General features: G+C 39.1%; 1 protein-coding gene across 3 annotated transcripts in view; it reads left to right on the top strand.

Annotated features, from left to right (window-relative positions):
* LOC114050171 (epoxide hydrolase 1-like) overlaps window positions 1–27215 on the top strand; it is a 55807-nt gene that overhangs the window by 12982 nt on the left and 15610 nt on the right. For 2 of the 3 annotated variants that reach the window (XM_027871795.1, XM_027871794.1), the window contains exon 2: window positions 26103–26290. In XM_027871795.1, the coding sequence (XP_027727596.1) occupies window positions 26105–26290 (186 nt within the window). In that variant the 5' untranslated portion in view covers window positions 26103–26104. Of the gene's footprint in view, window positions 1–14909; window positions 15015–26102; window positions 26291–27215 lie in introns of those variants that run through there. The other variant, XM_027871793.1, reaches the window with a different exon arrangement.

Raw genomic sequence — 27215 nt, 5'->3', positions numbered from 1 at the left:
TGCCGGTATAGAAACAGAAGTGGGGACACATATCACTGAGCAACGTTTTGTAGTTTTCTATGCTTCGTGAGTTACCGTGGCCAAAAATTTCACTCTCAGGAGCTAGTTTGTTGGTGAGAAGCCTCTCTATAACACCAGCACCTAGCAAAGTGTTTAGCACACAGTAGGTGTATATGCTTGTGGGTTGATTATTTGTTGTTGTTAATACATACTGATAATATATTGTGATTGTTATTTGTTATTATTTGTTATATATTGTTTTATCTTATAGCCATATATATATGTGTGTGTCATATCCTCCTACTTGACTGAAAGTTCCATTAAGCAGGAACCAAATCTGACTAAAGCCTAGCACAGTGATCATACACATTAATAAATATTTGTTATATTGAGTTGAATTAGAGGGGGACAAAGTATACTATTTTTTAAAAATTCATTCTTTAAAAATGAAGTTCTACTTTTTTCCCCTCCCATTTCATTCTTCCCCCATTGAGAAAGCAAGAAAAATAAACCTCAGTTACAAAAATGTATAGTCAAGCAAAATAAATTCCCTTATTGGCCATGTCCAGGGAGAGTATATGCTCAGTCTGTGCTGGAGTCCCATCACCTTTCTGTATAGAGGTGGATAGCATATTTCATCATTAGTTCTCTGGAATTGTTATTGGTTACTGTTTCGGTAGTTCCTAGGTCTTTCAAGGTCATGAGTTGCCATGGCCAAAAAATTCATCTCCTAGTAGCCATTGTACTGGTGATAAGCCATTCTGTAACCCCAGCACCAAATTTTTATAACAAGTTATTGTGTATACTGTTTTCATGGTTTTGCTTACTTTTTTATTATCTTATTTTTTATTAATAATGCAAAGATGATTAATAGACTAATGGCATCTCCAATTTGGCTGACCTGTTTCCCATCCGCCCTGCAAATGGTATTTTCCATGGCAACATTATTGGACTATTAACTCTGAAGTTCCTGTTCTTAGGTCAGGTTGAAACTTTCATCTCAAATCCCATGATGTTTTACATGGTTTTGCATATTTCACTCTGCAACAGTTCATACAAGACTTCTGAGGTTTCTCTGAAATCATCTCCTTTATAATTTCTTACACCACAATAGTATTCCATCACGTTCAGAACTTATTTAGTCATTCACCAATTGATGGACAAACTTTTCAATTTCTACTTCTTCACTACCACAAAAGGAGTCATTATACATATTTTTGTACGTGTGGTCCTTTTCCTCTTTCTTTGATCTCTTTGGGGTATAGACCTACTAGTGGTATTTCTGCCCAGTTTTATAGATTTTGGGATGTAGTTCCAAATTGCTTTTCATAACGGCTGGACCCGTTCACAACTCCACTAACAGTACATTAGTGTATCTGTTTTTCCATAGCTCCTTAAGCATTTGTTACTTTCTTCTTTTTGTCTCCTTTGCCAATCAGATGGGTGTGAAGTGGAATCTCAAAGTTGTTTTTAATCTGAATTTCTATAATTATTGATTTAGAACATTTTTTTAATCTGCCTCTGATAGCTTGTATGTCTTCCTCTGAAAACTCCCCTGCTCATATCCTTTGACTATTTATAAGTGGGGAAACAGCTAGTAGTCATAAATTTGATCCAGTTTCCTATCTATCTTAGAAATAAGACCTTTATCAGAGAAATTTGCTGTAAAGATTTTCCCCGGGTTTCCTGCTTGTCTTCTAATTTTAGCTGCATTTGTTTTGTTTGTATAAAAATTTGTTAAATTTTATGTAAATAAAATTACTTATTTTACCTTCTGGGATCCTTTCTATCTCCTATTTGGTCATGAACTCATCTATCAATACATATGACAGATAATTTCTTTTTTGCTCCTTTAATGTAGTATGCTGACCCCCATTGTGTCAAGGTCATATATCCATTTGGTGCCTATCTTGTTATATAGTAAGAGATGTAAGGTATATTACGCTTAATGATTTAAGCCAGATTCTAGCATGAATAGCATGAAACAATAATCCTTCTTTTTCAAATCCTTCAGTTAGATGAAAAATAGCTTAGCATTCAACAGCTCTATATTTCTATTCTAAGTTAGCATATTTCAGTGGCAGATGGCCAAACCTATAGTCTAGTCTATGAGATTTAAAAAATATATATATATTTAAGCTTTAGGCCAGGCCTTATGAAAACACAGTGCACTGATAACATAACTGGTCGGCATGTATCAGTAACAGGGATCCCATGAATGGTATATAAAAATATGGTCCATAGGTAGAATTACGTTAGGTTACCATTGTACCATGTGTACTTCTCATACTCCAAGCTTCCTGGAATGAACTGTATCCTGTGTTGGCCTTCAAAACCAGAGAGGAATGAGAACTTAGGATTCTGAAGTGAACACTGAAAATGACAGAAGAATTAGAGAATAAACCTATGTGGAAAGGTTAAAAGAATTGAAACAATTCTGCCCAAAGAAGAAAGGATGGAGGGATGATCTAATAATTAATCAATCAAAACTCACTTGTTAAGTATCCAGGAAGTGTACTATGTATTATGAATACCAAGACATAAATGCAACTGCTCTTGCCCTCAAGGAGTTTCTCTGTATGGGGATACAACTTATATGCATCAGGTACAGACTTCCTTTTTAATTGAGTCAAGAAGGAAATAGTGTGATTGGCTGACCAAACAAGCCAACCACACACTTGGGAACTTTAAATAGCAGGAGAAATTTCAGCAATTCTATCAAGCTGTGGAAGAGTCCAGTGGGGAAGCTTTCAGTTTGGAGAATTCTCACCAGGCTCTTTCCAAGGGTATCACTATTGGGTGAGAGAGGAGACTTTCTTTTTCTCCCTCTTTCTCTCTTCTCCCTCCATGGCACAGACTGTTTTATCAGAGATACTGGACCAACAACAGGCATGCATCCAGAGGACACACTGAGGACAGACACCTGACAGGGACACAGACAGATATACAGATAGCCTTCCAAGGGAGGAGGTAACTTCAAGGAGTGTGACCAGGGGTACTGGACCTCAGAGCCCAGTAGAGAGCTATCTAAGGGGAATTTCATGAGGACTTTAAAAATGGAGAAAAGGACTTCCAGTATCCAGGAATTGTAAGTTTATTCTTTTTTTTTCCACCCTCATCTTTTTTTTTAATTTTAATAATTAATTTGTTTATTTTTAGTTTTCAACATTCACTTCCATAAGATTTTGAGTTTTAAATTTTCTCTCCCTCCCTCTCCTCCTCTTTCCCCAAGATGGCATGCAATCTGACATAGGCTCTACTTATACATTGATATTAAGCATATTTTCACATTAGTCATGATGTAAAGAAGAATTAGAACTAATGGGAGGAACCATGAGAAAGAAGAAACAAAACAAAACAACAAAAGAAAAGAAGAGCAAATAGTATGCTTCTATCTGCATTCAGACTCCATGGTTGTTTCTCTGGATGTGGATGGCAATTTCCATCATGAGTCTTTTGGAGTTGTCTTAGATCCTTGCATTGCTGAGAAGAGCTAAATCTGTCAAAGTCAGTCATTGTACAATGTGGCTGTTACTGTGTACAATATTCTCCTGGTTCTGCTCACTTCACTCAGCATCAATCCATACAAGTCTTTCCAGGTTTTTCTGAAGTCTGCCTGTTCATTATTTCTTATAGCACAATAGTATTCCATTACATTCATGTACCACAGTGTGTTCAGCCATTCCCCAATTGATGGGCATTCCCTCAATTTCCAAATCTTTGCCACCACAAAAAGAGCTGCTATAAATATTTTTGTACATGTGGGTAAGTTTATTCTTTAAATATGTGTTTTGTATATATGTACCTCATCACCACTAGGTATTTTTGTTGGAGAGTACATCTTAGACTTGAGAGGGTAATGTTTTATACCAATTGTTCTTACTATACCATCTCAGTAAATCCCTTTTCTAAAAGTAAATAGAGTTAACTGATTATTTATGCAGAGCCTAGCAATAGGGACTCAGTAGTAATAATATTAGAAACCCAGCCCTTTCAGGTTTAACTCTAGGATCCTAAGGTAGTTACAGGCAGTGGTCCAATGGGGCCTGGCCCATCGGTGTGAATATGAGTTGGGAAAGTAACTCCACAAGGAGGGCTACACAAAGGAGAAGAGAAGGGAACAAGCATTTATTAAGTACTTACTATGTGCCAGATATTCTACTAAGTGCCTTACAGATATCTTGTATTGATCTCTATTTGGTTTGAGCACAAATAGGTGGAAGTGAGGAAAGAACATAATCCTAGCATCACTTAAATCATCACCCTAGGAATCACAGAAGACTTTAAAAGTCCTGTTGTAAGAGGCTCCTCATTGCCTTGAATCACCATTGAAGTTCAGAAAAGAGAACAACTGACAAAATTTTAATTAAAGGGCAAGAATTTAAACTATGTCACTATTTAAAATTTATTGTATTTGTAGCCTTTTAAGTGTCCATAATTTAGATGCATAATTTGCATGATTTAGCCCAGTAACAAATGAATTGTTCCTAGGATATGGTTCAGCTGCTGGGTGGATAGCCTTCCAGTGTCTGTCCTTTTCCCTCTCCCTCCCAGCAAGTTTGTAGCCTTTTCCTGAAATAAAATCTTGCTTTCAAGGACATGAGCTGTATATGAAATACCTAATAATAACTGATAATATGATAGGACTTTAAATAAACTGCAGGGTGATGGTCAACTCTTCTGTATTCTCTCCCAGCACAAGATTTCCTAAAAGATACTTGAAGCTTTCACATTACTGGAGAATAAGGGGTCATGTAAAAATCTCCCTTTCTGGGGTATTTAAAATTAGGAGAGGTTCACCTCTTGAAGGTGCATTTCCTGGAGATAGCTGGACCCAGTTCTAGGCTTTATAAGCAAAGAAAGATATAGAGAGCTTGGAGAAAATCCCTAGGGCAAGTATACATCAAAAGAAATCAAAAGGAAAAAGACCCAGATTTACAAAAATATTGCAGTACCTATAGCAAAGAATTGAGAACTAGGGAGGTGTGTATCAATTAAGGAATGACTGAATAAATTATGTTATATAAATGTAATGCAAATGACAAAATGATGACTTTAGAGAAACCTGAGATTTGTATGCACTAATACAGAGTGGAGTGAGCTGAACCAAGAGAAAAATGTAGACAAAAACAACGTTGTTAAGAAAAACTTTGCGGCCTCAGACACTTGACACTAGCTGTGTGACCCTAGGCAAGTCACTTAACCCCAAATGCCTCACCCAAAAAAGAAAAAAAAGAAAAACTTGGAAAGACAGTAACTCTGAGCAGTTCAGTGGACCCTATAGGACTAATGAGGAAGCCTGCTACCCACCTCCTGAGAGAGAGGTGATTGACTCAAGGCGGAAAATGAGGCATACATTTTTGAATATAACCAATGTGGAATTTATTTTGCTTAACCATGCATATCTGTTACAAGAGTATTGTTTTTCTTTTTTCTTTTTTTCTTTTATTCTTATTCCCAATTTGCAGGTGGGGAGGTGGATGGGAGAGGGGGCTAGCAATAGGGTTGCTCGCCCAAAAAAGAAAAGCGAAAAAAAGAATCCTTAAAGTATTTTTTTTTAATGAGCAGAAGAGAACAGAAGGAAACACAGACAAGTACAACTTTAAAAGTTACGTGTTGAACTTATTACACTTAAGTGGAAAAGCAAGGCATATGTAATAGAGATTCTCAGTTTCATGTACAATCTTTTTTGTGTTCTATGTTGTATATGTCAATGCTCATTTTATTTGGTATTTATTAAGTTGAGAATAAAGGAAGTATGTTTTTGTTTTTTTTTTTAAGTTCATAAAACAAAGAATCATCCAAATGCAAGAACTGTCTTTGCTGGTATCTGGGTAAAGTCCTCAGGTTTAACCTCAGGGGATTCCCAGATACTGATGAAGGAATGGGGGTGTAGCTGGCAGAAAGGGAGTAGGTGAGGAGGTGAACCTGTGTAGGGGGAAAGATAATATATCTGCTTTGGGAAGTTCAGGGTCTGGTTAGATAGACCGCCAAGTAGATAGAAATTCCCTGTTGGGAGGTGGGGAAATGCAGGCCTGGAATGTGTGTCGGAGCTAGAACTACAGAAGGATACAATTCAAACTGGGGAAGTAAATGAGATTGCTGGAGAAATGTGTGCGTAGAAGAACAGAAGGCGAAGGGCAGAGCCGTGGTATATGTCCACAGTCACTGGATGGGGTGGCAGGAGGGGAAGGAAAGGGAGCCGGTAAAAGAGGCAAGAACTAGAAGACAGTCTCATTCTTTGTAGTTTTACAATCTTTGCTTTTTATTGTTTTGTAGTTCTTCTTTCCATTCACATTGTGTTTGTAGTCATTGTGTCTATTATTTTCTTGGCAAAAGGGGAGCATTTTAAGAAGGAGGGGGTAATCGGTGCTCTCAAATGGCGCAAGAGAAAAGAGCCTTGGCAGTGACCATTGGGTTTAGCAAAAGGAAGTCACTGGTGATCAATGGAGTGATGAGGACAGAGCCTGATTGCAGAAGGTTGAAAAGGGAATCGGGCACGTGGTGGGTAGAGATCACAAGCAAAGGAGTTTGCTAGAAAGTGGAAGGAGAGAGATTGGTAAGTAACTCATGGGCAATAAGATCATGTGAGGGCTTTTAATTTAAAAAAATGTTTTAAGGCAGAAGCACATTTGTAGGCAGAAGGGAAGGAACTCATGGAGTATCACAATCCCATGACTACTGCTGGCCACCCTTTCCTTGGGGCAGGGAACTGAGCTAAAAGAGGATTATCAACACTTCTGAAAACACATCATCGATAGAGATTCCCTCTTTGATGCATGTACCTGGAGGAGACAGACCCCACTCCTAGGTTATTGTAACAGCCTTGCTGGTTGGGCTCCCTGCCTTGTCTCTCCCAACTCTAGTGTAACCTCTGCTTGTCCATCAAATTGATCTTCCTAAAGTTCAAGTCTGGCCGCACCACCCTTCACCCCAATCAGTCAACTCCAGTGCTTCTCCCTCGCCTTCAGAATCAAGTATAAAAAGGACTTTTAAAGCTCTTTGTAACCTGGACCCTTCTTACCTTTCCAATCTCCTTCTGTCTTACTTCCCTCCCCGTGTAGGGGTCTGACAGGGATGAGGGCATGTTCAGGAATCCCTTCATATCACCTTACTTCCAGGTCTTCTGATGCCACTGAGTGACATAACCACCCTTAGGCATCCCTCCCTCCTGTTGTCATGGTGCCCCTATCACAAGTAATTGTTCTTCCTGTGCACCTGGACTGAGGATCAGACTGTCCCCTCTTCTCATATGACTTCACAGAAGGTCATACTGATCTTTGTAGGAGGGTCATTTAATTTTCCCAACTTTTTTTGCTGATTGCAGCTTGGAGATTTTTTTTTTCCTTTGATTTTTATTTCAAATTCCAAGTTTTCTCCTTTGCCTACTCATTGAGAAGGCAAGTAATTCGAATCCTATTATGTATATGAAGTCATGCAAGACATATTTCTGCTTTAGCCATGTTAGCATGAAACTTTCTTTAAAAACTTTCTCTTCTGTGACCCAAGGTTGGGAACAGACCCTGAAGATTGTCTGCGGGACGTGGCCCCAGCTTTGTTCCTTTGACCTTGCACCTGCTGCTAATAAAGCGAGTGTGAGAATGGGACATGTTAGTTGTTGGAGTTTGGAGTATAAGGACAGGCAGAGCAATAAACTACAAAAGTCTTTGGAGCAAAATATCTGATAAGGGAAATTAAATTGTTTATGATTAATGCTAACATTAATGATACTTTGAACGTTTCAAGTTAAGGTTTACAAAATGCTTTCTTTAAAACAACCTCCAATGGTAGTTTGAATGGGCATTATCATCCCCATTCTACAGATGAAGAAACTGAGCAGAGAGAGATGAAGTAACTTGTTCGGTACTGCAAAATAGTTGAAGTATCGGAACCAGGATTCAAACTCATATCTCTGAGGTCCTAGAATTTGAAGTAGATATGTAATAGGAAATGAATCCAAGAAAGGAATGGATGTGGTTTAAATTTTTATGATAAAACTCTGTAACTTCAGGGCAAGTAGGTGGCACAGAAAATAGAGCACTGGCCTGGGAGTCAAGAGGACCTCAGTTCAAATCTAGCCTCAGATTTGCTTGTTAGCTGTGTGACCCTGGGCAAATCATCTAATGCTGATTGCCTCTGAAAGCAAAAGAACAAAAAAAAAAAAACCCCTCCATAACCAATGGAGCTAAATCACCAAATGAGTTTATAAAATGAAGAATAAAATGTTTTATAAATACCTTGGTATTTAACAAAACGGAACCAAACAAATTAACAAACAAGCTGACAAAGGAGGCATTTGCCCTTTCCTTTTTTTAAGTTCTTTTGAAGTTCTGCTGCATTTAACTTTGATTTCTTTAACATCCACCAGCAGTCAACTAACATTTATGAAGCACCTGCAATGCACCAGGCATTGCCCTAAGCATTGGGGATACAAAAAAAGGCAAAAAACAAAAAAACAAACCCAACCCCAAAATAACTACCCCCATCAAAACAGAAAATCACGCCTTGGCTCTCATGGAGCTCACAGTCTAATAAGGGAGACAATAGGCAAACATTTGCAGTCAAAGAAGATAGATACAAGATAGATTGGGGACAATCTCAGAGGGAAGGCCCTAAGGTTAAGGAGGACTAGGAAATGCTTCTTTGCAGAAAGAAGGTAGGTAGCTGAGGCTTAAAGGAAGTCGGGAGTTAGATAGGAGGGAGAACAGTCCAGGCAAGAGGGACAGCCAGGGAATATGCTCAGAGTCTGGACATAGAGTATCCTGAGTAAGGAATAAGGAAGCCAGTGTCACCAAATTGCAGGTACACGGAGGGAAGTAAGGTGTAAGAAGATTGAAAAGGCAAGAATGAACCAGGTTATGAAGGACTTTGAAAGTCAAATAGAGGATTTTATATTTGAACATTGAGGCAATAGGGAGACACCGGAGAGTATTTTAAAAAAAATTTTATTGGAGGGACAGCTATGTGGTGCAGTGGATAGAGCACTGGCCCTGGAGTCAAGAGGACCTGAGTTCAAATCTGGCCTCAGACACATGATGCTCATTAGCTGTGTGACCCTGGGCAAGTCACTGACCCCCATTGCCTAGCCAAAAAAAACATAAAAAAATTTATTGGAGAATCAATGCAAATCTCAGATATATTCTTTTCCTTAACATTCATTTTTAAATTTTCAGTTCCAAATTCTTTTTCTTCCTCTAGACCGTCCTCCGTCCATTGAGAAGGCAAGTAATATTAATACCCATTATACATGTGAAGTCATATAAAATATATTTCTGTATTAGCCATGTTGCAAAAAGATAATAAATAATAAAATAAAGTAAAAGTGAAAAATAAAGAAATAAAGAATAATAAATAAATAAAGTGAAAAATATGCTTCAATCTGCACATTAGCTTGAGGGGATGGTAGAGTCTGGGGAAGGTTTTTTTAAGGATGGGGAGATCTGAGTGTGTTCCTAAGGTAGCAGGAAAGAAGCCAGATTGGAAAGGTTGAAAATCAGGTAGGAGAGGGGCTGATTGACAGTGCAAACTCCTGGGAGAGATAGAAGGGGATGATTTCAATGACACATTTGGAATTCATAATTCTTAGTCTGGCATTCAGGACTTTCCACGATCTGGTACATCTCTTCCTTTCCACCTTTTCTCATCTTATGTAACTGCATCTCTAATAGTAGCTAGTATTTTTGTAGTGCTTCAAGGTTTGCAGTGTACTTTACAAATAGTGTCTCATTTGATCTTCACAATAACTCTAGGAGGTAGGTGCTATTATTATCCCCATTTTATAAATGGAGAAACTGAGACAGGTTAAGAGACTTGTCCAGGGTCACACAAGTGTCTAGGGCCAGATTTGAGCTCACTTCTTCCTGACTCCAAGCTTAGTACTCTACCTACTTTGCCTCCTAACTGTCTCTATGTGTTCTGTATTCCAGACCAAGCAGAGTGCTACTACTCACTGTTCCCTTGAGCACATGAAGTAGCATGCAGCACAATCTTATCCATGGTGTGCCTTTGTCTCTGCTGTTCCTGTGCGTGAAATGACCTTCTCTATTTGCTTGTCAGATTCCCTCTTGTCCTTTAAAATCTAACTCAAGTGCTTTCTCTTCTATAAAGCCTTCTTCATATAAAACCTGAAGGAGTTTTTAATTTTTTAATTTTTCTTGTACACTTATCATGTTTATTTTGATTATGGTTTTTCATTCCTCATGAGATATGACATGAAAGCTCCATTAGGCAGGAATCAGATCTCATCTTAACTGAATGTCTCCCAGTGATCTATATATACTCAATTTTTGAATTGAACTGGGGAAGAAACTATATTCTTCTTAATGCTTAAAGGCCTGATTCTAGCATGAGTAGCATGAAACACCATCCCTTGTCTTTCACCTTTTTTAGTTAGATAAGATATTCCTTATCATTCACTGATTTTACATTTCTTTCCTAAGTCAACAGAGTGGAGGAGTTCATGGCCAAATCCAATAGTTCTATGAGGTCAGAAGGGTTTGTGCTTAAAGTTCAAGTTAGTCATCTCAAGATTAGACACGGCACAGATAACATGTTTAGTCACCAGGCATCAAGAACTGGGATCCTAGGGACTGTGTATAGGAAGATGATTGATGATCTATGCGTAGGAAGTGATCTACACATATTCAATTGTTGAACTGAACTGAGGAAGAGAGTATATTATTCTTAATGCTCTAGCATGAGTAGCATGAAACACTACCCCTTCTCTTCCACCTTCTTCAGTTAGAGATTACATTCCTTATCATTCACTGAGTTTGCATTTCTTTCCAAAGTCAACACAGTGGAGCAGTCCATGGCCAAATCCAATAGGTTTGTCAATAGAGGTCAGAAGGGTTTGTGCTTAAAGTTCAAGTTGGCCCTCTCAAGATTAGACGCAGAGCACAGATAACATGTTTAGTCATCAGGCATCAACAGTTGAGATTCGAGGGATGGTGTATAGGAACATGGATGACAAGTTGAAGTTAGTCATTCTACCGTTACACTCAGTGCTTCTCACATTTTGGGATTTTGAGAGTGAACTGTACCCTGGGCTAGGCTTCAGCACTAGAGAGGAATGAGGAGACTTTAGAGAGAATCCTGAAGTAAACAAAGGAAATGAGGAAAGAATTAGAAAACAGAACCTATGTGGAAAGGTTAGAGGCATTGAAATAAATCTGCTAGGAAAGAGAAGCCAGAGGGAATAACCTAATAATCAATAAATCAGTCAACAAGCATTTATTAACCACTTACTATGTACCAGGTCCTAGGGATATGAAGACATAAAAGAGGCCCTGCCCTCAAGAAGCTTACATGCTTTAGGGGGAGATATTTATAACTAATGATTCAGCTCATCTCAAATTGCATTCTTTCTTACTGGTCTTTCTACATTTCCCTGTATTTACCATAGGATCAAAATAACTCCTTGTTTTATAAATAAGGAACTTGAAGGTCTGAGAAGTAACTTGTCCAAGGTCACACAGGCATCAGCAGATTGAAGATTCAAATCTGGGTTCACCAATGCCAAATCTGGCATTTTTTTCATCGCTGCACCATGCTACTTCTCATTTATATTAATCCTATTTTTAATATCACCATAATATTACAACATTATATTAAATTATACCATAATTCATTCAGTTATGTTATACAAATAGGTTGTTTTCAGTTTTTGCTTTTAATTTTGTTGCCATTACAAATAAATTTAGCAAGTAAGTGTAGGAGCACTACCTTTGGAGTCAGAAACTGGGTTCAGCTCTCACCTCTGATACATTACCTGTGTAAGTTTGGACAAATCACTTAACCTACTTGAGTGCTAATTTCCTCTTCTGTAAAGTGAAGGAGATAGACTAGATGGTCTCTTAACTTCCAGTTTTGCTTGTATTATCTGATGAGTATTTTGTCCAGCTACATTTTTGCACATAAAGTAATTTTTTTTCTTTTTAATGACATTTTTGAGGGTGAAGTTCTATCAGTGGAATCACTCGATCAAGAGATGGGATCAGTTATATACTTTACAAGATGTTTGTACCAATCTAAAGTCCCGTCAGCATGGGGTTAGAGAATTTATGGTTGTGAGGCCCCATTCCCTATTGGATTTGGTCATCCTTTGATGTTTTTGCTATTCTGGTGGACTTAAAATGGTGCCTTGAGGTTGCCTTGATTTCATTTTCTCTGATTCATGGCGAGTTTGACTGACTTTGCACATTATCATTAGCAGCTTGTATTTAGAAATTTTACTGACTAAATGTGTATTTAAACCAACTGTAAAAATAGTACTAAAGGCATGTGATCTTTGAAGAATGATTTTGGAAGAACAAATCAGGCCTGGCCTAAATATAATCATAGAAGAGCAAGAGGTCATAGAGAAGCCACTTCATTTTTTTAATCATGACCAAGCTGGCAAAGAATGAAAACTAGTCAAGATTGGAATTAGGGGAAATGGGTTGTGGTTTCCTACTCTAAACTGTAGAAAAGTGGAATGAAATAAAATTTGAGATCTTTTTCCTTGAGAAAGATCTTTTGCATTTCATGTTGTATACCAATTACAATAACATTATGTAGGCTTTTTGCCAAGCTGCTCAAAGAGTTTACTTGAAAGCCTGTGTATCAAAAGCTGAGGTATTTTGGAACAGAGCTGGAAGGAGCCTTAGAGGTCCTTGAGTTCAGCTCTTTCACTTTACAGATGAGGAAGAAGACCCACAGAGGTTAAGTGACTTGCCCACGATCCTGTGTCATTAATAGAGGAACATGGATTTAAACTCTCATCCCCCAACTCCAAATCTAGCTATCTTGCCACTATACCAAACTATCTCCTAGTTCAGAGGCCTGGAAAAGTTCTTTTGGAGAGTGGTTTAGACATCTGTGTAAAGGGATTAGCACTTGAGAAAGACTGTTTATTCTTCCTGAACTGTGGGAGGAAGACTGGGGATAAGGGGTCAGCAATACACCTCTGACTCGCCGAAAGCAATACAACTCTGACTTACTGACTTGCTTGAACCCGGAGGGAATCACAACCCTCTGGTAGGATGAGGGGTCCCTTGTTTTGATACAGAAGTGATAAACTTCTGACTCAACAAAGAGCTAGTCTCTGTCTTGTACACGGAGTTTTCCAGTAGTGTTTTAGCAACCTTGTTAAGGAAGCATCTGTAGGATGGTGGGGAGGGGTCTAATTGGAGATAAAACAAAATTGAGGGCTTCAAACTTTGAAGAAGCTCCTTCTGGAAGTCACCTGCTAAATTTTAAGTAAATTATATGTTTAACCCCAGTGTAAGAGAAGAACGTTCTTTCACTGAGAGAACCCCAAGTTCACTATTGAATCTATCTCTACTTTATAGATGAGGAAATTGACACTCAAGTAGGTTAAGTGATTTGTCCAAGCTCACACAGGTATTCAGAGGTAAGATCTGAACCAGTTTCCAACTCTAAAGTTGGTGCTCTTTCACTTATTTGCTATATTTATTTGTAATGGCAACACAATTAAAAACAAAGCCTGAAAACAACCTGTTTGTCTAACATAGCTGAATGAATTATGGTATAATTAATATAATGTTGGAATTATGGTGATGTTAAAAATAGGATAAATATAAATGAGAAGTAGCATGGTGTAGTGATGAAAAAAATGCCAGATTTGGCATTGGTGAACCCAGATTTGAATCTTCAATCTGCTGATGCCTGTGTGACCTTGGACAAGTCACTTTTCAGACCTTCAAGTTCCTTACCTATACAATAAGGAGTAGGACTAGATAACTCCTAAGGTCCTTTCCAGCTTTTACTTTTTGATCCTATAGTAAATACAGGGAAATGTAGAAAGACCAGTAAAAAGGAATGAGCCAAATTTGAGAAGAACCAAATCATTAGTTATAAATGTCTCCCCCTAAAGAATGTAAGCTTCTTGAGGGCAGGGCCTCTTTTATGTCTTTATATCCCTAGGACCTGGTACATAGTAAATGGTTAATAAATGCTTGTTGATTGATTTATTGATTGATTTTTAGGCTATTCCTTCTGGCTTCTGCCTCTAACCTTTCCACATAGGTTCTGTTTTCTAATTCTCTCCTCATTTCCTTTGTTTACTTCAGGATTCTCTCTAAAGTCTCCTCATTGATCATAAAAAAGGGAAAAGGACCCACATGTACAAAAATATCTATAGCAGCTCTTTCTGTGGTGGCAAAGAATTGGAAATTGAGGGGATGCCCATAAATTGGGGAATGGCTAAGAAAGTTGTGGTATGTGAATGTAATGGAATACTATTATTCTGTAAGAAATAATGAGCAGGCAGACTTCAGAAAAAGCTGGAAGGACTTGCATAAATTGATTCTGAGTGAAGTGAGCAGAACCAGGAGAACATTGTACACAGTAACAGCAACATTGTTCGATGACCAACTTTGATAGACTTAGCCGTTCTCAGTAATACAATGATCTAAGACATTTCTAAAACATTCGTGATGGAATATGCTATCCACATCCAGAGAAATAACTGTGGAGTTTGAGTACAGATCAAAGCATACATTTTTCTCTTTTTTTGTTTGTTTTCTCTTTCTCGTGGTTTTTCTTTCACAACGTGACTAATGTGAAAATATGTTTAATGTGATTATACATGTATAGCCTATATCAGATTGCATGTTGTTTTGGGGAGGGGGTGGGGAGACAGGAGGAAAATTGGAACTCAAAATCTTACAAAAGTGAGTGTTGAAAACTAAAAATAAATTTAAAAAAGTAAAGTCTCCTCATTCCTCTCTGGTGTTGAAGCCCAGTTCAGGATACAGTTCACTCTCAGAAGCCCACAATGTGAGAAGCACTGAGTATAATCGCAGAGTGACTACCTTTAACCTGTTGTCCATCTTCCTAAACACTCTCCTTAGGATCCCAGTTGTTGATGCATGATGACTAAGCATATTATCTGTGCCCGTTATTTAATCCTGGGAGGACTAGCTTGAACTTTAAACACAAATTCTTTTGACCTCATAGAGCAAGCTTTCAGTTTCCCAGAAGAGAAAGCGAACCAGGTTTCAGTGGGTGCAGTGAGTATTCTAGTTTATCTATTTCTCCTATAATTTTTAATATCTCCCTTTGTGCTTATTATAGATTTATTTGTTGGATTTCTAATTTTTGTACGTATATTTAGTTTATTAATCCTCTCCTTTTCTATTGTGTTACTATGTTTTTAGGTATATAATTCCCCCCTTCCCCCAGGACTTCTTTATCTATATCTCAGAAATTTTGTTGTTATTTCATTATTATCATTGTCTTTGACATAATTTTTGTTTCTATGGTTTGTTCTTTGATCCATCATTATTTAGGATTTCATTGCTAGTCTTTGTTTGGTTCATGTCTTTTGTTTATGCTCCCTGAACTGAGTGCTATTTGTATTGCATTACCCTCTGTAAATAACGTTTGCTGTTTCTTTCTTTTTACATTTATTCGCCATGACTCTGCCCTAATGGCTGGTCAATTTTTGTAAAATGTTCAATGTGATGCTGAGAAATTCACACACACACACACACACACACACACATTTAGCAGTACTATTTAGAAAATTCCTTAAGTCTCTTAACTCTAGTTTCTCAAGCAATTTGTTCAATTTCATATTTTCCTTTTTGTGTATCTTTCTTTAAGATTTGTCCAAAACCGAGAGGGGGTCATTAAAGTTTCCTGCTATTATTGTATTATTGTCTATGTCATGTAATTCAGTTAATTTTTCCTTAACTAAAGAAAGGAAATTCTAAGTAAGACATTTAGAGCATACAAGTTTGATGTTGTTTTGTTGTCCATGGTTCTTTTCAGCATAGTATAGTTTCCTCATTTATCTCTATTGAATTTTTATTTCTGCTTTTTCTGGTAGAATGATTGTGACTCCTGCTTTTTTGGATTCACCTGATGGAGAGTAAACTTTGTTCCAGCCCACACATTTAGGTGTGTTTCTTGTAAGCAACAGATTGTGGGTTTTGCTTTCATATCCAGTTTGTCACTTTTAATTTTTTTTTGAGTTGTTCAATCCATTCACATTGAAAGTTGTGAGAGTTTGTTTTCCTTCATTTGTCTTTCGTATCAGTTTTTTTTCTGAATTAAGATTTTTGGGTTCCTTTTCTTTGCTAAAAACAGTACTTTGTTTCTTCAGTTATTTTTGCTTAATCTACTATAAGTTCTATTCCCACAGCTTTCTATCCCTCAACCTCAAACCAAACATATGCCTTCCCCTGCCTTTCACTCTTGTTTATCATCCCTTTCCCTGATTTTGGAGTTTTGCTTAACTTACTAGTTCTGAGTTGTTTCTTTTCCTTCCTTTTACCTACTTATCTAATTCTTCCCCTCTTTTTTCCCCCTTTCAATTAAGTAGTCAAGTAAAATCCCCCTTCTTTTCCCCCTTTAACTCCGTAAGTGCCTTTATCTTTTAATGTTCTTTTCCCTCCGAGGTAATTTATTTCATTGCTTATATCTTCCTTGGTTACTGTAGTTTACCTTTCTTGTATATCTGTTGTCTAGGGTGTTTGCAAGCAAATAATCTCTTCATGGTGGTTTTCTTAATGGAAGGCTTCAAATGCTTCATTTTTATTAGATGTCCATCTTTTTTCATTGCTAATTAGGCTTAGGCTGCAGGGTATGTCATCTTGGGTGTAGAGCTCTTTTGCTCTTTGGAACACATAGTTCCACTCTTCTGCATTGGAGAATCGTTTTCTGTTGGTTGAATTTCTTTTCCTTTATAACTGAAGATCTTTTTCAAGTTACTTGCAAAATTTGTTGTTTGTCATTGGAATTGTTAAATGCAACCACTATATGTCTCGAAGGTTACAGCACAGGTTTTTTATTTATTCTGGAGGCAATTTGTAGATTCTTTTAATTGGCATTGTGTTTTCTCTGTTTAGAAGTTCTGGGCAGTTTCATATAATTTTTTTTTTGCATTATACTGTTAAGGTTTTTAATCTGTCATGTTCCTTCTGGAACACCTATAAGTTGTCTTTATCCATCCTCTCTTTAAGATCAATACATTTTGCTTGTACAGTTATACCTTCCACATCTCTACTTTCGCCATCACAGTTTTTTTTTAATAATTAATTTATTTTTAGTTTTGAACATTCACTTCCCTAAGCTTTTGAGTTTTAAATTTTGTTCACCTCCCTCTCCTTCTCCCTCCCCAAGACAGTATGCAATTTAATATAGGCTCTACATATACATTCCTATTAAACATATTTTCACATTAGTCATGTTGTAAAGAAGAATTAGAATCAGTAGGAGGAACCACAAGAAAGAAGAAACAAAACAAAACAGAAGGGAAAAAAAGAGCAAATAGTATGCTTTGATCTGCCTTCAGACTCCACAGTTCTTTCTCTGCATGTGAATAGCATTTTCCATCATGAGTCTTTTGGAGATGTCTTAGATCCTTGCATTACTGAGAAGGGTTAAGTCTATCAACATTAGTCATTGCACAAGGTGGCTATTACTGTGTACAACGTTCTCCTGGTTCTGCTCACTTTGCTCAGCATCACTTCATACAAGTTTCCCTAGGTTTTTCTGAAGTCTGCCTGCTCATCATTTTTTATAGCACAATAGTATTCCATTCCATTCATATACCACAACTTGTTCAGCCGTTCCCCAATTGATGGGCATCCCCTCAATTTCCAATTCTTTGCCACAGCAAGAGCTGCTATAAATATTTTTGTACATATGGGTCCTTTTCACATTTTTATGATCTCTTTGGGATACAGCCCTGGAAGTGGTATTGCTGGATCAAAGCCCATCACAGTTGTGACATATGTCAGGGTTGGCATAAGAAATTAAATGGGAATTTTGGGGGGAGTTTTGTGGAAGCCAGAGACAATGCATGAAGGCCAGTAGATTACTTTAGAAACTCAGAAATGCATGAAATATATATATAGTATTGTATAACATCAATGTATTTTTTTTCTTTTAATACCATAATAATTCAGACTTCTTCTCTGGTATGAAGGGAAGGCCAAAAAATTTTATGTGGATTTTCCAGATCTTGGGGGCACTGAGCCTGTAGCCCCACCACAGTGTTGAAAGGATAACTGTATAAAGATCATGTTTTTGTTTTAATGTTATTGCTTTTTGCTTCTCTTCATTCAGGTTGTTCTTCCTTTCTATGTATTTGTGTTCCTAGTCATTAGTTCTCTCTTTTGTTTCTTTGGTGAGATTTGCCTTCATGGATTCAAGTTATTCTATTTTGCCATTTGTTTTTAGTGTGTAGTCCATAAATTCTGCTTTCACAATTCTTATTTCTCTCTCAAACCATTTGGGAACATCCACTGTGGTTTTATGCTGTCTTGGGAGTCTACAGGATCCTCTGCTTCTTTAGTTGTTGATTCATTTTCCTTTGTCTTATTCAGGGGTGTTTAGACTCATACAATCTAGAGACCATGTTTCCCTCTGTAATTATTATCTTCTCTGTTGGTTTATCTTCTTTTTTAAAATTTTTTTTTCTGGTTTATCTTCTTGTGCTCAATATTTTTAACTGAGCTTTCTTCCTCCTGAATTCTTTGGTAATTTCAGTCTTTTCCCCTTGGATTTCCTTGTCACATACTTTCTTATTCCTCCTTTGATGGTATTTTCCCTGAAGGCTAGACTTCAAATCTATCCCAGCCTCCTCCCACCCTGGGGAATTCATTTTTCACTCACCTCAATCTCTGCCCCAGATGACTTCTAGGGGAACAGAACTAGCTTCAGCTGGATGCCAGTCCTCTGCCCTTCAGCCCTGGTGGAGCCTCACACATGCTGGTTGCAGTTCCCTTGCTTCCTTAGTCTTCTGGCTGGCTGAGTACTGCTACAGCACAATACAATTCTGTACTGCCACCCCAAGCAGAGCAGATTTTCTTCTTTCTTGCACCTCTTCCTCCACAGCACAGGGTTGAGCAACTGAGGTGGGGTTTGGGGGGGGGAAGTAGCATTCAATTCTGTTCCTTATTGTCTTGGAATGGTAGAGTGAGGGCAGGTGGGGGAGGTAGTTAGCTGGCATAGACTACAATAACATCAAAGGAGTTGCTGAATGGGTCCTAGAGCGCAAGCTGACAGACTGGGTTGTGTCCTTCTACCAAGCATGTATGTGTGCTTGAGGGAGATGGGGTGCTGAGTAAGTAGATTAGAAATTAGCCTTTTCTGCTGTTAGTACGTCTAATTGTTCCCTTGTTAGGGTTCTTGGCATCTTAGGCTATGGAGATAGCTGCAATTACATTATCTTTTGGACATAATTCTTTATTTTGGAAAGGTTTGAGAGCTCATAAAGATTGGAGAAAATAGGGGCAGCTAGGTGGCGCAGTGGATAGAGCACCGGCCCTGAAGTCAGGAGGACCTGAGTTCAAATATGGCCTCAGACTAAACACTTGACACTTAATAGCTGTGTGACCCTGGGCAAGTCACTTAACCCCAATTGCCTAAAAAAAAAAAAAAGATTGGGGAAAATGTTTTATCCATCATCATCATTTTGTTGGTCATGTAACTTGGAATACACCCTTCAATGTGTAATCCAGTCCAAGGGATGAAGGAACCAGAATGAATGGAGCCATAACTAGTGATTTGGGTACCAAGCATATGCAGAATGAGGAGTTCCAGGGCAAGCACACTCAAATTGACCTTGTAATTTATGATCAACTTTGTGAAGATGATTTTTCTTTTTTTTTGGAACTGACCTGTGATTTTATCTGTGTAGAGAGTTCCTGGTGAGGGACTTCTCTATCAAAGCAGGTGTTCTCTTCTCTGAAACATTGTCTTAAAGAAATGCGTAGAGCATTGAGAGATTAAATGACTTACCCAGGGTCACACAGGATGACTCAGAGGCATGACTTGAACCCAGACCTTACTGACTCCAGGATTGCCTATTATCCATACCACAGTGGCTCCTGTGAAAATAATGCAAGAAGGGACAAGCCATGGGATTTCAGGGGTTTAGGGAATTCTTAGGAGGATGAAACTCCTTCCACTAATGCAGGTCAGTACCTTCTCTGCAATTTATAGTCTTAGAGATTTGCCTAGAATACTTGGGGTTTAAGTGACTGGCCCAGGGTCTTCAAGTCAGTAGCCTTTTTGGCTCAGAGGCTAGCTTTCTAATCACTGCACCACACTGCCTCTCCAAGAGGCTTGTGTACAAAAAGTAATTGTCACAAATTTACTTGAATTGGAGGGAAGACTCTGATACTAGCTCTACAGGTGAAAGATCCTGGGATATCCCGAGGTCACTTCTGGGGAGCAGTTAGGGATGGAGAGCAGGGTGGGGCTGTATTCAGAAGGAGCTTATCTGGAGCATAGCTTTCCAATGTTGACTAATTATTTTTTTACCAACTAGATGTAACTCTTGCTTGTTTCTACACTACTGAAATGTGCTGCTCAAATGTAAATAGCACACTGGGGCAGCTAAGAGACGCAGTGGATAGAGTACCGGCCCTGGAGTCAGGAGGACCTGAGTTCAAATTTGACCCAGACACTTGACACTTACAGTGACTTAACCCCATTGCCTAGCCAAAAAAAAGAAACAAAAAAAATGTAAATAGCACAAATTTAAAATTTGTAGAGTCTTCAAAAAAATCATTATTTAATTATTGTGCCTGCTAAATTTCACTGCCTTGAAAAAAGCGCTAGTCACCACACCCAAGTTAGAGCTCCATGAGGGAATCCTAATGGAAAAAACAAATGAGCCTCTTTATAGCACTTGGCTTTTGGAGGCCATTGGAAGACTATCCTAACAAGAGAATTACAGACATTTGTGTTTTACTCCCTGAAGTTTGAACCTAATCAGTGTAATAGTGAACATTCCCATATGGGATTTTACTGCAGTTTCATAAGTGCCTTCAAGTCTTTTCCCAAGAAGTAAATGTGAAATCTTGGTTTTACTTGCTGTAAAGTGACCAGACTAAAGACTGTCCAATATGAAAATGAAAATCATCCCCTTCTCTTCATGGGGCCGGTCGGGCGGCAGCTAGGTGGTACAGTGGATAGAGGGCCAGGCCTAGAGTCAAGAAGACCTGAGTGCGAATCTGGTTTCAGACACTTAACTATCTGTGTGACCCTGGGCAAGTCACTTAACCATATTTGCCTCAGTTTCCTCATCTATAAATGTAAAATGAGCTGGAGAAGGAAATGGCAAACCATCCCAGCATCTTTGCCAAGAAAACCCCAAATGGTGTCACAGAAAGTTGGACATCACTGAAACGACTGAACAACAAGCCACTTCTGGGACGCTGAGTGACTTGATGTGCAGATATGTTTAATACGAAGGGATTTGGATGTGTTTTTCAGTAACTGCTGTTGGTGTGATTTCTCCCAGTCTAACAAAGTGTGAACCAAATGAGGCCAGTCAGTTCCCAGACCCTGTGGCAGAAGAGAAATTGTTGGTAATCATTTTTTTCCTCCTTTAACAAACAAAACTTGGAGGGTCCCTCCCCAGTTGTCACTGTGAAAGCCTCGGAAAGATGCAGAAAGAAGTCCCTTCAGCCAGGACCAACCCCAAAAGGCAGGCTCTGGCGCTGAGCCCAGTGGGCGGGACCTCCCAAGAAAGGATCAGTTTAGAATTCCTTCTCTTTGTTTCTTTGGGGGAAATCTAAAGCGCTTGCCCCGATTGAAAAGGATTAAAATCCTTTCTTGTTAGAGAAGCGGCCACGTCTACTTTGGGTACTTACTTTCAAAAAGACAGCTCACATTCCTTATATTTTTGCTTGTTTTTCTTAGTCCCACAGTTCCTCGGAGCTTTGGGGGACCTCGAAGAAAGAGACAGTATTAGCTAGCGCTCGCCGAGGGCTGATTGCCAGGTTCTGAGAGAGGGGAAGGAGTTAAGTGAAAATGGCTTGTGAAGTCGCGGCTTTTGAGAAACGTTCCAGTGGTGTGGGCTGTTCCCTGAACCCTTCTGGGGCATTGCTCTGATCTGATGCCGTCTTCCACGCTGGCCGTCCGGGCCAGAGCTAGTTTTGCAGGGGATGTAATGCTGGAAGGGAGAAAAGAAGGAAGTAGGGTAGTTTGTGGATGATTTCAGTTGGAAAAATGAAGTAGGATGGTGATCCTGATTACCCTTTAAGCGACAGCATCTTCGGCAGGTAGACTTGGAGTTAGGAAGAACAGGCTTCACATCCTATCCCCCCACCTCCCAACCCACTCACAAGCTGTGTTACCTTAAGCAAGTAACTTAACTTCTTCGAGATTCAGTTTACTCATCTGTAAAATGGTACAGTAATAGCCTCTTACCTTACAGGGTAGGTGTAAAGACCCGACGAAATTAGATACTGTATGTATAGGGATTTGCAAATCCTTAAGACAGCTAGGTGGTGCAGTGGATAGAGTGCTGTGCCTGGAGTCAGGAAGACTCATCTTTCTGAGTTCAAATCTGGCCTCAGGCACTTACTAGCTGTGTGATTCTGGTAAGTCACTTCACCTCGTTTGCTGAGTTTTCCTCATCTGTAAAAAGAGCTGGAGGAGGAAATGGAAAACCACTCCTGTAAGAAAACCCCAAATGGGGTCATGAAGAGTCAGATAGGATTGAACAGCAATATTAATAAAGTGATACATAAATGCTATTATTATCACCATCATCATTATTATTACTTGTGTCAGTTATTGTTATTTACTCTTATAGAATCCAACAACCATTTACTACCTGTGTGCCCTTGGCCGAGTCATTCAACCTCTGGGCTGTGTTTTCCTCAAATGAAAAATGATGGGTTTAGACTGGATGACCTTTAAGGTCCCCTTCTGCTCCAGTTCATTGATCTTATAAAGTTAGGTATTACAGGTATTGTCCTTCCCATTGTACTGATGAGGAAAAAAAAGTTAAGTGACTCCCCCCAAGTCCCACAGTAACTGTCTGAGGCAGGACCCAGATGTCTTCTAAGTCCTAATTTAATGCACTCATCCTTCAGTGACCTGCTGAAGGGCACCCAGCAAACAGCAGAGCTAGGGCTTGGATTAGGGTCTTCTGACTCCAAATGCAGTGTTTTCCCCACTCTACCACAACACCTCTTCTTTCAGTCCCAAGATGGCGGGATGGTTTTAGACTGTGGAGAAAAGCAGGATATAGTCATTTGTCCTCCCAACCAGTCACAGGCTTTGCGATGAATAGTGGGCTATTCGGCTATCCATTAGGCACCCTTTTTTAGGAGTCAAGAGAGCCAACACCAGCTGTCTGTGGTTTCTCCCTGTTTTTGACCTTCCTAAAATCATAGAATTTCAGAGTTGGGAAGGAACCTCAAAGGCCACCACCCCACCCCTATATAACCCCCCCCCCCCCCCCCCCCGCCAAAGTAGGATGAACAAGTGGCTGTGTGGCTTCCCCTTGAAAACCTTTTGTGAGGCGAAATCCAAGTACTGAATTGAGTGTCACAAGCCCTGAGTTCAGATTCTGGATCTGCCAGGAGAACATTATACATAGTAACAGCAACATTGTGCAATGACCAACTTTGATAGACTTAGCTCAGCAATGCAGTGATCTAAGACGATTCCAAAAGACTCATGATGGAAAATGCTATCCGCATCCAGAAAAAGAACTATGAAGTCTGAATGCAGATGGAAGCATACTGTTTTCTCTTTTATTCTTTCTTGTGATTTTCCCGTTTTGTTCTGATTCTTCTTTCATAACATGACTAATGTGGGAACATGTTTAATATGATTGTACATATATAGCCTATATCAGATTATGTGCCATCTTGGAGAAGAGGGAAGGAAGAGAAAGAGAAAAAATTTAGAACTCAAAATCTTATAAAAGTGGATGTTGAAAACTAAAAATTAATTAATTAATTAATCAATTTTTTAAAAAAAAATTCTGGTTCTGCCACTTACTAGTGCTGTGATCTCAGACAAGTCACATCATTTCTCATGGGTCTGAGCTTTCTCACCTGTAAGATTTTGGGGCTGGATTAAATAACTTCTAAGGTTCCTTCTAGCTCTCTCTTTATGATAATAAACATAGAGGTAGCATCCACTCCATGTTGAGATCACTTTGTAAGTTTTTGCTTACATCAAGCCTAAATCTGATTCTCTGAAACTTCCCCCCACTGCTCCTACCTCCTGCTCTTTGGGGCTGAGCAGAGTAAATGTAATCTTTCTTCCTTGGGCCAGGCCTTCAAATACTTAAAGACACCTATGGAGTTCTTTCTGCATCTTCTTTTCCCTAGAGTCAACATCCCCAGTTCCACCCTTTTATAGCATCTACTATGCTGGTCCCAACCAAAATCCTGACCATCTACAGGAAGTCTTTGTCAACTCTTCTTACTTCTAGTGGCTTTGTTAACTATTTCATATTTATCTTGCATATAACTTGTTTGTACATATTTGTTTGCTTGTGGGTTTTCCTATTCAATTGTAAGCTCCCTGAGGACAGGGATTGTCTTTTACCTTTTTGTATCCCCAGCATTTAGCACAGTGCTTGACACTCTGTAGTAGGTGCTTAATAAATGTTGATTGATTGATTGATTGATTGGTCAACCATCTCTTCATACTCTTCAGCTTACTGGACATTTCCTTCTTACAATTTATCCCCAGGAACTGAACATAGTACTCCACCTGGGGTGTGACCAGGGCCAGTTCCTCAGGGTTATTGTAACCATGTAATGGACACTTATGCTTTGATTAAATCAGCTTAAGATGTCATTAGCTCAAAATCTAAACATTTTTGTGTTAAAAGAAGGAGTGGTAGTGGTGTGTGATTCAAAAAGGTCACCCAAAGCTTGACAATATTAAACTTTGATTACAGTGAACTGAAAAACAATTTTTAAAAACTATTCTTTGAAAGATTTGCTTCTTTAAATGTATTGTCAGTTCCTGTTTTAGTTTGTAAATGAAAACATTTATAGTTTGAATGAAACAAAGTTTTGGAAAAATTAAAACAAATTAATATGTGAAAATAAAAAGATTTCATTAGCTCGTTGAGCTGCCACGCCATATTATTAACTCATTCTATCTACTAAAAGCCCTTAGCTCTTTTTTTCAGAGAGCTCTTGTCAACTCACACCTTTCCCTTCTTGTACTTGTGAAGCTGATTTAAAAAAAAAATCCAAGTGTAGGACTTTGCTCCTATCCATCCCTATTAAATTTCATCTTCTCATATTCCGGCCATTGTTCTAAACTGCCTGATTCTTTCTCCCAGCCTGGAAGCTGTCCCTTCCAGCTTTGTGTCACCTGTAAATATAATTAGGGAAGAGGAAAGGAAGGAGAGGGAATAAACATTTCTTTGCTATGGCTAGGCAAACTTTTTCTTGACTGTTGAATGAATGACCTTCGAGTGCCTTATTTCATCCCAACATTGAACCTGAACTAAGAGGGTTAATCCTGCAATGTTTCCTTTCCTTGTCACATCCACCCAAGTGCAGCATGCTCACTTAGTGGTTTAATGTGCAATAACTATCTTATCACATGAAAGAAACAGCCTTTGAAGTATATAATATAGCAGCATCATAGAATATAAATGCACTAGAACTGAAGTCAAGGGACCTGGGATTGGCTGTCTGTTCTTTTTCTTACTATCTGGGAGACCTTGGGCAAGTCACCTTTTAGTGACTTGGGCCTCAGTTTCCTTATCTATAAAATTAAAGGATTGATCCCTAAAGTTCCTTCTAGCTTTGACATTATATGATCTATGAAATTTATCTACTCTAGGCCAGTAACAGGTTCATTGATGATTCAGGTTTATATAGCAATATAGATAAGTTCATCTTCTGAATTCACTCTCACTTCCAGTAGCTTAATACTGAGCTTTGCATATACTATCTTGTATGAGTCTCACCATATCCTGTGAAGCAGGTGCTACTATTCCCATTTTACAGATGAGGAAAATGAAGCTTAAGTATACTAAGTGCCCAAGGTCACACAGTTAGTACACATCAGAGGCTGTATTTGAATCCCAGGTCTAGATTGAATCTTATGTTCAGGGCTCTCTTCACTGCACTATGCTGACTCATCTGTGCCATCATCAGATGTGTTTGCAAACTGCTTAGTCTGAGACTTGGCCCTTCAAGGTGGAAGAGCTAATGTTCCCTGTTTTTGGAGGGGGTCTGGGTTGGCTTGACCGTAGGAAGAAGGATGCACCGCTCTACTCGAAGCTTTAAGCCCTAGTGACTGGTCTTTAGCTATAGGGCTGCCTGTCCCTGACTGACTTTGCTTATGTGTGTCTTCTCTTACAGATATGTGGTGGCTTCAGATTTTTGCCGGGCTGTTTCTGGCTGGTGTAATCTACTGGGTCATTAACAGGAAGAATAATGAAAAATTGGAAATGAAAGATGCATGGTGGGGCCCAGGAAGTAAGTCCAGCACACGTGAGGATGAAAGTATCCGCCCCTTCAAGGTGGAAACCTCAGAAGAGGAGATCAAGGTAAGTAAGGCAACTTCGTGGGGAGAACCAAACAGAAGAGATAGGCTGAGCTAGGAGACAGGGGGTACAGTGGCTAGAGTGCTGGGCCAGGAGTAAGAATTTTCCTCTACCAATGTAGATGAACACTTCCTCTGCAACTTGTAATATTAGTGGATTGGTTGGAAAAAGCAGTGTGGTGAAGTGGGTAGAGAGCTGTCTGTCCTACCTCTGACACCACAGTAGCCGTGTCTTGTGTTGGTAGAGGAGGATAGGATGGGGGAAGAGTAGGGTAATGCTTTTAGAGGTGAGGGAGAATGGAGCTGTTTCTATAACCTACTCAGAGTATCAGAGACTTCTTCTCATCCTTCTCTGGCTTCTTCTACACCAATTCTCCCCTCTGTCCCTGCCTGCCCAATCCTTTCTCCTGGTCACACATGGGGAAGTAAAAAGGTAAGGGGTGAAGAATAGGGTTAGGGAGGTTCCCTGTGGCCAGATGGCAGAACTATAACTAGGAAAGCTGGAAACTTTGGCTAACTCGACTGAATTTGGGGTTGCATGGGGTGGGATGGTGTTGTCTAAGGTATGACTATTCCTCTGTGTGGTCAAGTACACTAGAGAAAGAGTATAGGGGTGGTGAGAATCTCAAGAAGCCAGAAGATGAGTAAAGAAAGAATCTGGAGAGGTAAAAAGACTGTGAACCTGGTAGTAACTTATTGAGGAGGAGGGCATCCCACCCCACTGGGCAGGGGGTCCCAGGGGAGGCTGTGATGGCTATAAGTCCCCCAGAGGCCAGGCCAGAAATGTACCCCTTGGCACCTGGACAAACCTTGCTAGTTTTGGTCCTGGCCTTGAATTTCCCAGCTCATTTTCCACTAGATTATAGTGGAGGAGGGTACAGATGTGATTGGAATTAATCCATCACCAAATAGTAATTGTACTCCTACAG

Source organism: Vombatus ursinus, unplaced genomic scaffold, assembly GCF_900497805.2.
Source record: "Vombatus ursinus unplaced genomic scaffold, bare-nosed wombat genome assembly UNPS02014798.1, whole genome shotgun sequence".
Lineage (NCBI taxonomy): Eukaryota > Metazoa > Chordata > Mammalia > Diprotodontia > Vombatidae > Vombatus > Vombatus ursinus.
This window is presented reverse-complemented; position numbering and strand designations above follow the sequence as displayed.